Raw genomic sequence first — 12,039 nt, forward strand, 5'->3', positions numbered from 1 at the left:
AAAAGAGAAAAATGGAACTTTAGGGTGAAAGCCTGTAAGAGCAATCTAGAGTAAATATGAAAACTTATGAAATTATTCATGATTTTGACTGAGGTTGTAACAAGAAGCACAAGAAAGATATCATTTCAAAGCAACTAAAATGCATTGAAGACCCTCAAAATATCCAAGAATGTAAGATCCAAGATTTGTCAGAAAATCAATGTTGAATTTTTAATCTTTCTCTTCCAAAATAACCATGTAAATTTTAAGTCTTTAAAGCTGGTCTTGATATCTATCAAAATGCTATACATGATGAGCCTAGAAAGTGTAAAAAATTGATTGTGATTTGAAATAAATCTTTTGACAAAAATTTTGATTTTCAAAGAGCACAGATTTGAAAAACAAAATCATGTTACCTTCGTGAGCTTAGACCAAAAAAATTGATTCTTCCTTTTCTATCAAGTGGAGCTTTTTGTTAACCATGACCTTGATGTGTTGATCCTTTTGATCCATTTGAAAGAACAAATTTTGATTTTACCCACCTAAGATCATCTCAAATAGTAATCAGCTAAGCTCATAGCAGTACCTGTCCATTTACCTTTAACTTTGACAATCCAATCATGGGCTTTGACATGGGTAATTCTCCAATGGCGAAATAGGTACGAAATGCAACAGTGCAGCAGAAACATGTAAGATTATAAACTTCACTTCTTTGGATAATGAAATAGCCATGAGCAAACACAAGGAAATAGTTTAATTTTTCATAAGATGTCTTAAAAAATGCCAAGACATTTATCAAACACAAAAATCACCAGAAAATGTTCATTTACGGACAAGTTTTAATTTTCTTCAAAGATAACTATGCACCCAATTCAGCATGCTATGGTTCTAGAATTCTTAAAATCTAACCAGATGATAGAATAACTACATAACTACATTTCTGTATGAGAATACCCAGGAAACAACCATCAAATATACTCTTTAAGATATACTGAATTCAACTTACTACGCTTCCAAAATTCATAGGACTTACAAATGGTAACAACAATGAACATATACAGCAGAACTTTTCTGAACATTTAGATATGTACTGGTGTATAGTATATCTCCAACACATCAATCTGAATTGGGCATATATCCTCTACAGAGGCATTGAATGCAGCAACCTAAAAGAAAAGGTATAATAAATAAATTCAGAACATGGTAAATTTACAAAACTATTATCCATCTTAAAACAAATACTACAAAGTTTTGATTTCTGTGATTGCAGTGAAAATCGAAACATATCCATATTAAAGTTCTGAAGCACATTCATTTGGCCAATTTCTACTAACCGCCAAAACAAGTATATAACAGTCGTACAAATATTGGAGTTACAGGAAATGCTAGGCTTTCAATAAGTAATTCACTATTAATTTTTTGATAAAATTAATACTATTTGAAACCATAGTTTTAAAACCCAGATTGGGAAATTCTTTTCAATATTATAATAAAATTCTAGCAACATTAAGATGTAATAATAAATTATCGAAATAAAAGTATCAACAACACAGCTGAAAGTGCATCTAAATAACAGAAATTTTTAATAAAAAAGAATTAAAAAAAAAAAATCATCAACGCATGTATGTAAATCAAAGCAAGGTTAAAAGAAATTATAAAGGGTTTACGGTCCATTTGGATTGGTTCAAAACTTAGTGGGCCAACTGATTTTTGACCGGGTCAAATTCATGTATAGTCCACATAGAAGCCTCGTCCTAGTTGGTGGCTGGATCACCAGGCTAACCAGTCCAGGTTAGCTGGGCTTGTGTTCCATCCAAAATGTCAAATTGGAACTAACAGGTTCTAAACCATCAATTGCAAAATACTTACTAAGCCCATCTTTTCTTTCGGGTAGGATTTTGGGATGCACTTTGAGTTTGCCTCCTAATCCTGTTTGAATCTCGACTAGCCGATACATGCCTTTGCGCTGACGATGCACTCGGCTTGTGATTTATTGATATTTCTTTCAGAGGAGTAGCTGGTCGAGAATTTGAATGCCATTCGGATTGTCCCATAAAAGAGCTTGAAACTTTTCCAGGTGCTGATTTGTGCTCTCTCTTTAAAACAAAGTCACCATTCTGGAAAGTACCTTCCTCAACTTTAGGAACTGGAGCTTGTGAATGATTCTCTGGCGAGCAATCTGAATCAGAAGATGAAGGGCTAGTAGTACTATCCATGTCGTAAAGGAGGTTATCTGTCATGACTGGAATTTGCCAACAGTTTGAGCTTGAGGTAGAGGAAGGTCTCTGAAGCCTTGTCAGGTGGACAACCTGTAGTAAAAATGTATGATCCGAGTCCAGGAAACCACAACCATGGACATCATATGAATTATATTGAGTCAGACATTTGATGCATTTGATCCACTAATACATCAATCATACAAGAATGTCATTGAGACAAGCTAATCATAATCCAGAAATTGTTGCATATAAGCCATTAATACTTGAATGATACGTGAACATTATAAAGACTAGCCATAATTTTTACAATTTTTCTGAAAATTCACAATTGCTCATGAATCTTTTCTTTCCATACGTGCAAAAACTGATTCATATCCTTAATTTCCATATTATGCACCAAAAATGATAATTCGATATTTTTAATCAAAGATTAATCTATAAAGTTGATTGCATCGTTCTATATAACTTGATGAAAGAAAGAATTGCCCTAGTTAGAAGGAAAAAATGGAAAAAGTAAATTGCTGACTATCTTCTCAGATCAGTTTAGTTATTTTCAATTTATTCCCTAAACTTAAAAAATATAGCTGCTAACAACTACTCACTTTTTGTTCTAGAACCACCATGTCCTTCTTCAATCTTGTAATTATTGTGTTCTTCCTCCGTATGATGTCCTCCAACTCTGATATCCTCTGTTATTAGGAAAAGTTTACACTCAAAGTAGATGAAGGACGAAGTATAGCACACCAAAATCGTGAACACAAATGGAGCATTACCTCTGAATTAGCCAAATTGGATGACTGGACAAAAGTGGTTAGCTCCTTTATGACCGCATCCTTCTCTTCACACTCCCTCTTAAGATTGAATATATCTTGTTCTATTGCAAGGTTGCTAAACTGCAAAAGAGTATGCACAACATCAAACTAAAGGAAACTTGAAGCCATTGTCAATGATCATAAATCAAATTTGGCACTCCAAATGACATAAATCCTCCATCACCTGGATTTCAGCTGCAGATGTGACGCTTGAAGCCCAGTCAGACAAATCAGACATGCGGCGCTCCTCTTGTTCTGTCTCATTTGACAATGCCATTTTATACTGGAGTGTCTCATCCCCACCAGACGTCTTCATAATGGAGTTACCCTGACACATCAATAAACAAGGGAAATTAAAATCCGTTCAATCAGGTGATGAAAGAAGGTAATTATTTTGCAACTGCCATAAATCAGATTCTTACTTTGAATTGCTCACGATGTTGATCGCAAATCCAACAGCCACAATCAACAAACTTAATACTCCCAGAGCCAAAATTTTCATTCAATGGTGATTCTACATTGGCTTTGGCCCCTGTTCCCTGCTGCTTCCCAGCGGTATTCAGCTGTTCGCACAGATTGTCTACCTTCTGCTGCATGCTTGAAAGCACCTGATCCTGTAAATCCATTTATAGAAAATTAAATCAGTTTGGTTCATGACAATTCTGCACACAAGATCGTGAACAAAAAGTTTGGATTTTAAAAAATTTATACGCGATAGGCAGCAAATATTTGAGTCGGAGAGCTCTAAATTTGAATTTTTTAAGTGTTAACCATGGTTACAAGGCAAAAACAGGTTACAAGGCAAATAACATGAGCAAATATATTAGTAACTGATAGTACCTTTAATAGAGCGATGATGTAATCACAAAAACAGAATAGCAATATAAACGTTTTCTATATCATACACAACAGAATAAACTTCATTAGATTAACAAATGATTTGAATTAATTGAACATTACAACTCCACAGAAAATAAATAAAAACCCAATTGAGTAATGATCTCAATTCTCACACACTCGAGTCCGTAAGAATTATTATAGAATTTTTACGTAGCACACTGTAAAACTAAACTTAACTATATTTAAAGAGAAACTAAAATCAAAGCAGAAAACAAACCCTTAGCTCGATCGAATTTTTGAGTTGGCATAACAGCCGATTCTTCTTAGACTCGGCAGTTGCAACGCCGATCACCGCCACGATCAAGAACCTTTCAATGGGGCTAAAGAGCTCCCAGGCCACCGCCTCGTCTCGACTGAAGCCGCCTCCTATAGCACGAGCCGAGCTGGCTTCCTCAGCGTTGATGAGGCGCCCCTGGAGAGACACCCAAGCCAGTTGCCTAGCCGAAGAAACAACCGGCCGGCTCGGCTGCAAGAAGTTGGTGGAAAGACGGCGTGGACAAGGAGAGAATGGGGAAAGAGACACCAGGGATGGAGGTGCCATGTCAGTTGAGTCGGCTTCTTCCATCCCCAGTGGCCACACAAAGAAGAAGAGGATCGTTTGGATTGTAAGAATTTGATTGATTTTGTCAATTGCTATTATAAGACTGGAATTTGAATTTTGGAAATAATTTTGATTTCGGTCCTTTTTAGTAAGAATTTATTGTGAGGTTTTTGTTTTCTTATTTGTGAATTGGAATTTCAAATGTTTTTGATATGAGAGGGAAAGCCAAGAGTTTTTGATCTGGAAGGGGAAGGTGAACGTTAGACTGCCCTGTTGGCCTTTTCAGATTGCGACAAGTGTAGAATACAAATTTGCTTTCTTCTTTTTTGTCATTTTTTTTCTATTACCATTAAAAAATCTTCAAATTCAAATATCAAAGAACCTTTTTTTTTTCTTTTTAAGGGTCTTATTGGTGTAAGTGAAAATGGTTTTCAGAAAATATTTTCAGCCATTTCGAGTGTTGGGAAGATTGAAAATAATTTGGTATAATGTTAAAAAAAATGTTTAAATTATTTAAAAAAATTTAAATAAATCTTTATTCTTTTATACATTCAATTAAATCTCTATATTTTTATTTTAGGTCAAATAAGACCTTATAAATAATGATTAATGATATAAAATATAAAGAAAGGTATACTAAGAAAATAATTGAGAGAAGAATTTAGAGAAAAATTGAGAAAAAACTTCTAGTTTATTTCTCATGAGAGAAGAACTTCTGGTTCATTTCTCACTATTTTTTATTATTATTGATTGTCTATTTTTTATCAAGTACAAAGCCTTATTTATAAGGTTACATAGATGTGGATATTGATGAACCATCATAAATACATACATTGATTATAAATGGAACTTGAAGGGTTAGGAGATTCAATGGACATATTCATTTATTCATAACACTCCATTTTGAATGTCCATTGTATCATGAAAACAATGCTTTAAAATTCTGCCTCATTAAAAACCTTAAATCGAGAAACCCAGTGGGACAAAAACTAGACAAAAGGAAAAAATACAGAGCACTTAATAATTTCTCCCTCTTAAATGAAGCACCATTTCAAGGGCTTCACACGACATTCTTCAAACTACCTCGTTAAAAACCTTAAGCCGAAAAAACCCAGTGGGACAAAAATCAGACATAAGGGAAAAAGAGTACAGTTGATAGTCCATAATCTACTCCCTTTTAATTGAGCCATTTTGCCACTTTTGGGGCATTTGATACTTTGCTGCTTCAAGGGCAAATTAATCTTGCATCCTATTAACTCGCCGCATTCCAATGCCACATACTAATTTCTCAAATGTTGACGTTGGCAATGATTTGGTAAAAAGATTTGCAAGATTATCGGAAGAGTGAATCTGTTCAATGTCAACTTGTCGACTTTCTTGAAGTTCGTGAGTATAGAAAAATTTCGTTGAGATATGCTTGGTCCTATCTTCTTTAATATATTCCCCCCTAACTTGTGCAACACAAGCAGCATTATCTTCATAAATTATAGTGGGAGAATTTATAACTGGTGTTAAACAACAAGAATCATGAATATGTGCTATAACAGATCTTAACCAAACACACTCTCTTCCAGTTTCATATAGAGCAATAATCTTAGAGTGGTTGGAGGATGTAACTACTAGCAATTGCTTAGTAGAGCGCTAAGAAATGACGGTGTTGTTATAGCAAAATAAATAACCGGTTTGAGAGCGAGCTTTGTGCGGATCAAATTTATATCCTGCATCAGCATATCCAACTAAGCTAGAGTTAGTGGAATCCTTAGAATAATATAACCCTAAATCTATGGTTCCTCGGAGAAAACGGAAGATATGTTTTATCCCATTCCTATGTTTTCGGGTTGGCTCAGAACTAAAACGGGCCAACAAATTTATTGCAAACGTAATATTTGGTCTCGTACATTATGCCAAGTATATTAGAGACCCAATAGCACTGAGATATGGTACTTCAGGACCAAGTATTTCCTCATCAGATTCTCTAAAACGAAATGGATCCTTTTGGGGATCAAGAGACCTTACAACCATAGGGGTGCTCAATGGGTGAGCCTTGACTATGTTAAAACATCTAAGCAATCTCCATATATGCTGACTGATGGACAAGTATTCCATTTGCTTTATGCTCAAGCTCTAGACCAAGACAAAGTTTGGTTTTACCCAAATCTTTAACTTCAAATTTATGTTTCAAGTATTCAGCAGTTTTAGATAACTCTTCTAAAGTTCCAATCAAATTCATATCGTCGACATAAACTGCTATTATAGCAAATCCGATTTCTGATTTCTTAATAAACAAGCATGGGTAGATAGGATCATTCTTGTACCTTTCCTTAATTAGGTACTCGTTTAAGCGTTGATACCACATGCGATCGAATTGTTTTAACCCATACAAAGATCTTTGCAACTTTATTGAGAATAAGTTACGGGGAATGTATGCTTTAAGCATTTTTAATCCCTCGAAAATTTTCATATAAATATCAGAGTCTAATGATCCATATAGATATGCCGTCACAATGTCCATAAGACGCATTTCCAGTTTTTCAGAAACTGCTAGGCTAATAAGGAAACGAAAAGTAATCATATCCATTATAGGTGAATATGTCTCATTATAATCAATCCCAGGTCTTTAAGAGAAACATTGGGCAACGAGTCGAGCTTTATACCTCACGACCTCGTTTTTCTCATTTCGTTTTTGGACAAAGACCCTTTTATATCCAACAGGCTTTACATTGTAGGGGGTTTGAGCTAAGGCCCAAAAACCTCTCGTTTAGCTAAGGAAGCTAATTCAACCTGGATTGCTTCCTCCCACTTATGCCAATCTTGCCTTCGACGACATTCAATAATAGATCGTGGTTCATAATCATCGTTCATAATCTCATAAGCAACTGAGAATGCAAAAGCATCATTGATGATTATCTCATTCCGATCTCAAATCTCATTACAATATGTAATGGAAATCTCAGTATTTCTGGGGTCGGTGATCTTTTCATGGGTTTGTACCTTTTCAGGGGCAATAAGCTCATCTGGAGCAATTCGTGCCTTTTTAAGGGCAATGGGCTTTTTTGAAACAATTCGTGCCTCTTTAGGGGCAATAGGCTCTTCTGAAGCGGATTCGTGATTCCTCCCCCTTTGTTTTCGAGGAATAATGTCTTTTGATCTTATTGATCTTTCTCTTTAGGTGTAGACCATTTTAATCTATTTTAACTTGTTCTTCAAGAACAACAATCTTAGCTGGAGCATTCACCATTGGAATATGAGACTTCATGACCTTGGCAACATCATTAAATGCATCATGAAGTCTATTAGCAATATCCTGTAAATGGATTATACACTGCACCTAATTTTTACATTCAGGAGTTCTTGGGTCTAATGGGATAAGTTTTTCTCATCTCAGGAGAAAATCTCAATTGGTTTCTGCTTCTTAGCCATAGAAGCCTTAGTTATCCCAATTGATGGAAACACAGTCTCATCGAAATGACAATCCGCGAATCTGGCGGTGAAAATATCACTTGTTGATGGTTACATGAACCAAATAATGGATGGTGAATCAAACCCAACATAAATGGCCAAACAGTGTTGGGGACCCATTTTAGTCCTTTTTGGCTATGCTACAGGCACCTACATAGCGCAACCAAAGGTGTGTAAATATGAAATATCTGATTCATAACCAAAAACCAACTGCATGGAGGAATGCAGGAGACTAGCAGTGGGGCATAATCTAATTAGTGCCGCCGCATGCAAAGCAACATGACCCCACTCTGTATAATTGAGATTTATTCTCAATAATAGAGTACGAGCTAAATTTGGATGTGTTTTAACAAGGATTCTGCCAATCCGTTCTAAGTATGAACATGTGGAACTGGGTGCTCAACCTCGATTCCTAATGAAATACAGTACGCATCAAAGCTCTTTGATGTAAATTCACTAGCATTATCCATCCTTATGCTCTTAATTGGATAATCAGGGAAATGCGCCCGAAGCTTTATAATCTGTGCAAGTAAGCGTGCAAAAGTAACGTTGCGTGTAGATAATAGACAAACATAGGATCAGTTACAGGATGCATCCACTAATACCATAAAATATCGAAAAGGTCCACTTGTTGGTTGTATTGATCTACAAATATCACCTTGGATTCTTTGCAAGAATGAAGGGGATTCAAGATTAACCTTTGTTATAGAAGGTTTAGTAATGAACTTTCCTTGTGAACATGCTTTCCAAGTATAATCCTTGGACAACAAAACCTTTTTATCCTTTAAAAGGTGTCCTTTAGTATTTTGGATTATCCTACGCATTATCGTAGCTCCCGGGTGACCTAGACGATCATGCCAAAGGCCAAACTCATTGGGATTTACTAATCTCCAGGACATGGTAGCGTAGACTTCAATAGCTCTAATAGGGACATAATACAATCCTTTAGTTGAAGCTTCCAACTTCTCATGGATGGTCTTCTGGCCCATCTTGTAAGAGGTGATGCAAAGAAAATCTTTATTTTGCTCATCAATTGTCTCAAGATGGTGCCCAGTACGACGTACATCTTTGTAACTAAGTAGATTCCTCTTCGATCTACTGCTCAGCAATGCATCCTTAATATGCAAAGTGGTGCCATTTGGTAGAACGATTGTGGCATTCCCTAAGCCATCAATAATCCCAATAGGACCTGATATTGTATGGACATTTACCTTACGTAATATCATACTCGAGAAAAAATGCTTATCACAAAGAATGGTATGTGTTGTTGCACTATCAAGCAAACAGACTTCTTTCTTTTTCTCGATGGTTCCCATTTGCACTTTTATTGACAACTTCAGGTGTCACTTGTATTAACAACTTTAGGTGTCAAAAATTCACAAATCAATTATGGGATAATAATTTTATTTATAAACAATCAAGCAAAAGTAATACATTGAAAATAACATTAAAAATTCTTAGATCCAAAGTCTGGGCTGACTCTCACCAATCTTATGCCTTTTCAGGGTCCTCAAAAAAATTAGAGACATCCAACGATGTTTTTGCTTTTACAGGAGCAGGAAGAGTCACTTTAACAGAGGTATTATTTGACTTGACATTGGTCATAGCATTTTTAATGGCATGAGTTTCAACTCGCTTTCCCTTATCTTTTAGGGATGCTTGATATAAATCAACAAAATGCTTTAGCATACGACAGATACGTGACCAATGTCAAGTCATGCAACAACGATAGCAAATACTTTCATCATGCTCATTCTTAGGCTTCTTGTCGTTATTATGATTCAAGTCAAGATTAATTTGCCTAGGGTGTTTATATCTTCTGCCACCCTTTCGTGGGTTATGCACTAGCCTGTGGTCACGGCCCTTAAATTTGCCAGTACTTTTACCAAAGCTAGCATTTGCTTCAAGCAATGCTTTTGAGCTAGCAGGTCTAAAATCATGATTTTTGAGCAATAGTTCATTAGTTTGCTTGGCAGTCAAGAGGACAGAAATCAACTCCGAGTACGTCTTAAATTGATAGCTACCGGTATTGCTGTTGCAATACAATATTTGAAGCATGAAAAGTAGAGAAAGTTTTCTTTAATAGCTTTGATTTAGTGAGCTTAACACCACATAACTCTAGCCGAGAAACTATATCAAATAAGATTGAGTTATAATCAAACACTGATCTGAAGTCTTGCAGCTTGAGATGTTACCAATCATATTGTGCTTGAGGGAGAATAATAATCTTTGTATGATCATACCTCTCTTTCAATCTCGTCCACAGTATCTGAGGATCTCGGACAGATAAATATTGAGTTTTCAAGCTCTCATGCAAATGACGATGAATGAAAATCAAAGCATTCGCTTTATCTTTGTCATTTGCGTTTCCATCTATAATAATTGCATTAGCAAGACCTTGCCCTTGGAGATGCATCTCAACATCAAGGTACCAAGACAAATAATTGTTTCCACTCACTTCTAGAATGTGGAACTTGGGCTTTTCGATATTTACCATAATACTACATATAAAAAAATTTGGACCCTTAGATTGGGGTTCTCAGATGTCTATCATCACTTTAGGGAGACAGTTTATCACCACTTTAGGGGGACAAAGATATATTCTAAATTTGTAATCGATTTCAGGCTGATTAGACCATACAAAAAAACTAAAAGTCTAATTGAAAAAAAAATACCTTCTCATCACCTTTAGAGACTCGTGCTGATAACGTGATATAAAATATAAAGAAAGATATACTAAAAAAATAATTGAGAGAAGAATTTAGAAAAGAATTGAGAAAAAACTTCTGGTTTATTTCTCATGAGATAAGAACTTCTAGTTCATTTCTCACTATTTTTGATTATTATTGATTGTCTATTTTTCATCAAGTACAAAGCCTTACATAGATGTGGATATTGATGAACCAACATAAATATATACATTGATTATGAATGAAACTTGAAGGGTTGGGAGATTCAATGGACACATTCATTTATACATAACAATTGACTAATTATCATTAATCAAAATGTCATTTGTCATTTTATATTCACATGTCGATTGTGAAAATGTCATATGATCATGCTATTATACCAAATTAACATGTCATATTATCATCAATTATGATATGTTAGTATATCATATCATTATCAATTATAATATGTTAGTATGTCACGTTAGTGCAACGCGATATAAAATGACAAATAATATTTTAACTTAGTCAATTATTAGTGATAAGAGTTTATTTAACTCAAAATAAAAATACAAGCGTTTATTTAGTTCAAAATAAAAGTATAAAACCTTAATTAAACACAATAAAAATATAATAATTTATTTGAATTTTTCTAAATAAATTAAGAATTTTTAAACATATTATATCAAATAATTTCAAGAAGGAAAAAAATTTACATATCAATTGAAAATAACCAATTGACTTTGTAAATTGTCTCACGCCCTTGAAGGGCGTAGACAATTTTCTTGGTTGAAAAACTCACTCACTCTTTCCTTCTCTATCCTTACCTTTTCCTTTCTCTCCCCTGTCTCGTGTCACGGGCTTGGAACTTTAGCCAAGTTTTGTGTGATGCTGCTGTCTTGTGTTTGTAAGACCAAGCAAGCCTAAACAAGGTTTCTTGATGAACGACGCGGAAACGTAAAGTAAATAAATATAAAAAAAGAGATTGGGAAGAATAAATAAATATTATTACTCTAATGAAAAAAAAATAAAATATCTAGGATTTAAGCACAAAATAGATTACTGATGATATGACTCGGCAATTTAATACCTTACAAAAACTTTCTGAGGTGCTATTTATAATAGCCTACTTGATCTAAACTTGGTGTGTAAGTAATTTAAAATTGCATGAAAGGCAAGTCCTAAAACTAGGTTTACTTGGTAAGCAAGTATCCTCACAAGTAAGGAAAATTGACAAGTATTCTAAAAACCCAAGAAACTTGCTTAGCTGCCAAGTCGGCAGCACTATGCTTCTATGTGCTAAGCGTGCGGGCTACTACTACTGCCTGCTAGTGCATGCCGGGCTGCTGGAACACTCTGCTGGTCTAGTGTGAATGACCTGTTTATGGGTGGCCCATATCTCTGTAAAGCTCTATGGCCCTGTGCGATTGTGGTTTGGCGAAGCGCACTTTAGGGTG

At 35.1% G+C, this 12,039-nt stretch overlaps 1 protein-coding gene across 2 annotated transcripts; it reads right to left on the reverse strand.

The window, feature by feature from the left end:
- Positions 1-804: 804 nt before the first annotated feature.
- Positions 805-4,655, reverse strand: LOC18589767 (inactive rhomboid protein). Of its 2 annotated transcripts, XM_007014884.3 has the most exons (7): positions 4,128-4,654; positions 3,433-3,624; positions 3,195-3,338; positions 2,972-3,091; positions 2,801-2,887; positions 1,849-2,288; positions 805-1,145 (listed from the first exon to the last, which is right to left on the reverse strand). In XM_007014884.3, coding segments are annotated over exons 1-7 (1,332 nt in total). In that variant the 5' UTR covers positions 4,476-4,654; the 3' UTR covers positions 805-1,144. The 2 variants fall into 2 exon arrangements, with proteins under 2 accessions (XP_007014946.3, XP_088665660.1); XM_088809534.1 differs by lacking the exon at positions 805-1,145 and having other exon boundaries at positions 1,848-2,288; positions 4,128-4,655.
- Positions 4,656-12,039: the final 7,384 nt, after the last annotated feature.

This window comes from Theobroma cacao, chromosome 9 (assembly GCF_053813885.1).
Source record: "Theobroma cacao isolate CCN51 chromosome 9, ASM5381388v1, whole genome shotgun sequence".
Classification (NCBI taxonomy): domain Eukaryota; kingdom Viridiplantae; phylum Streptophyta; class Magnoliopsida; order Malvales; family Malvaceae; genus Theobroma; species Theobroma cacao.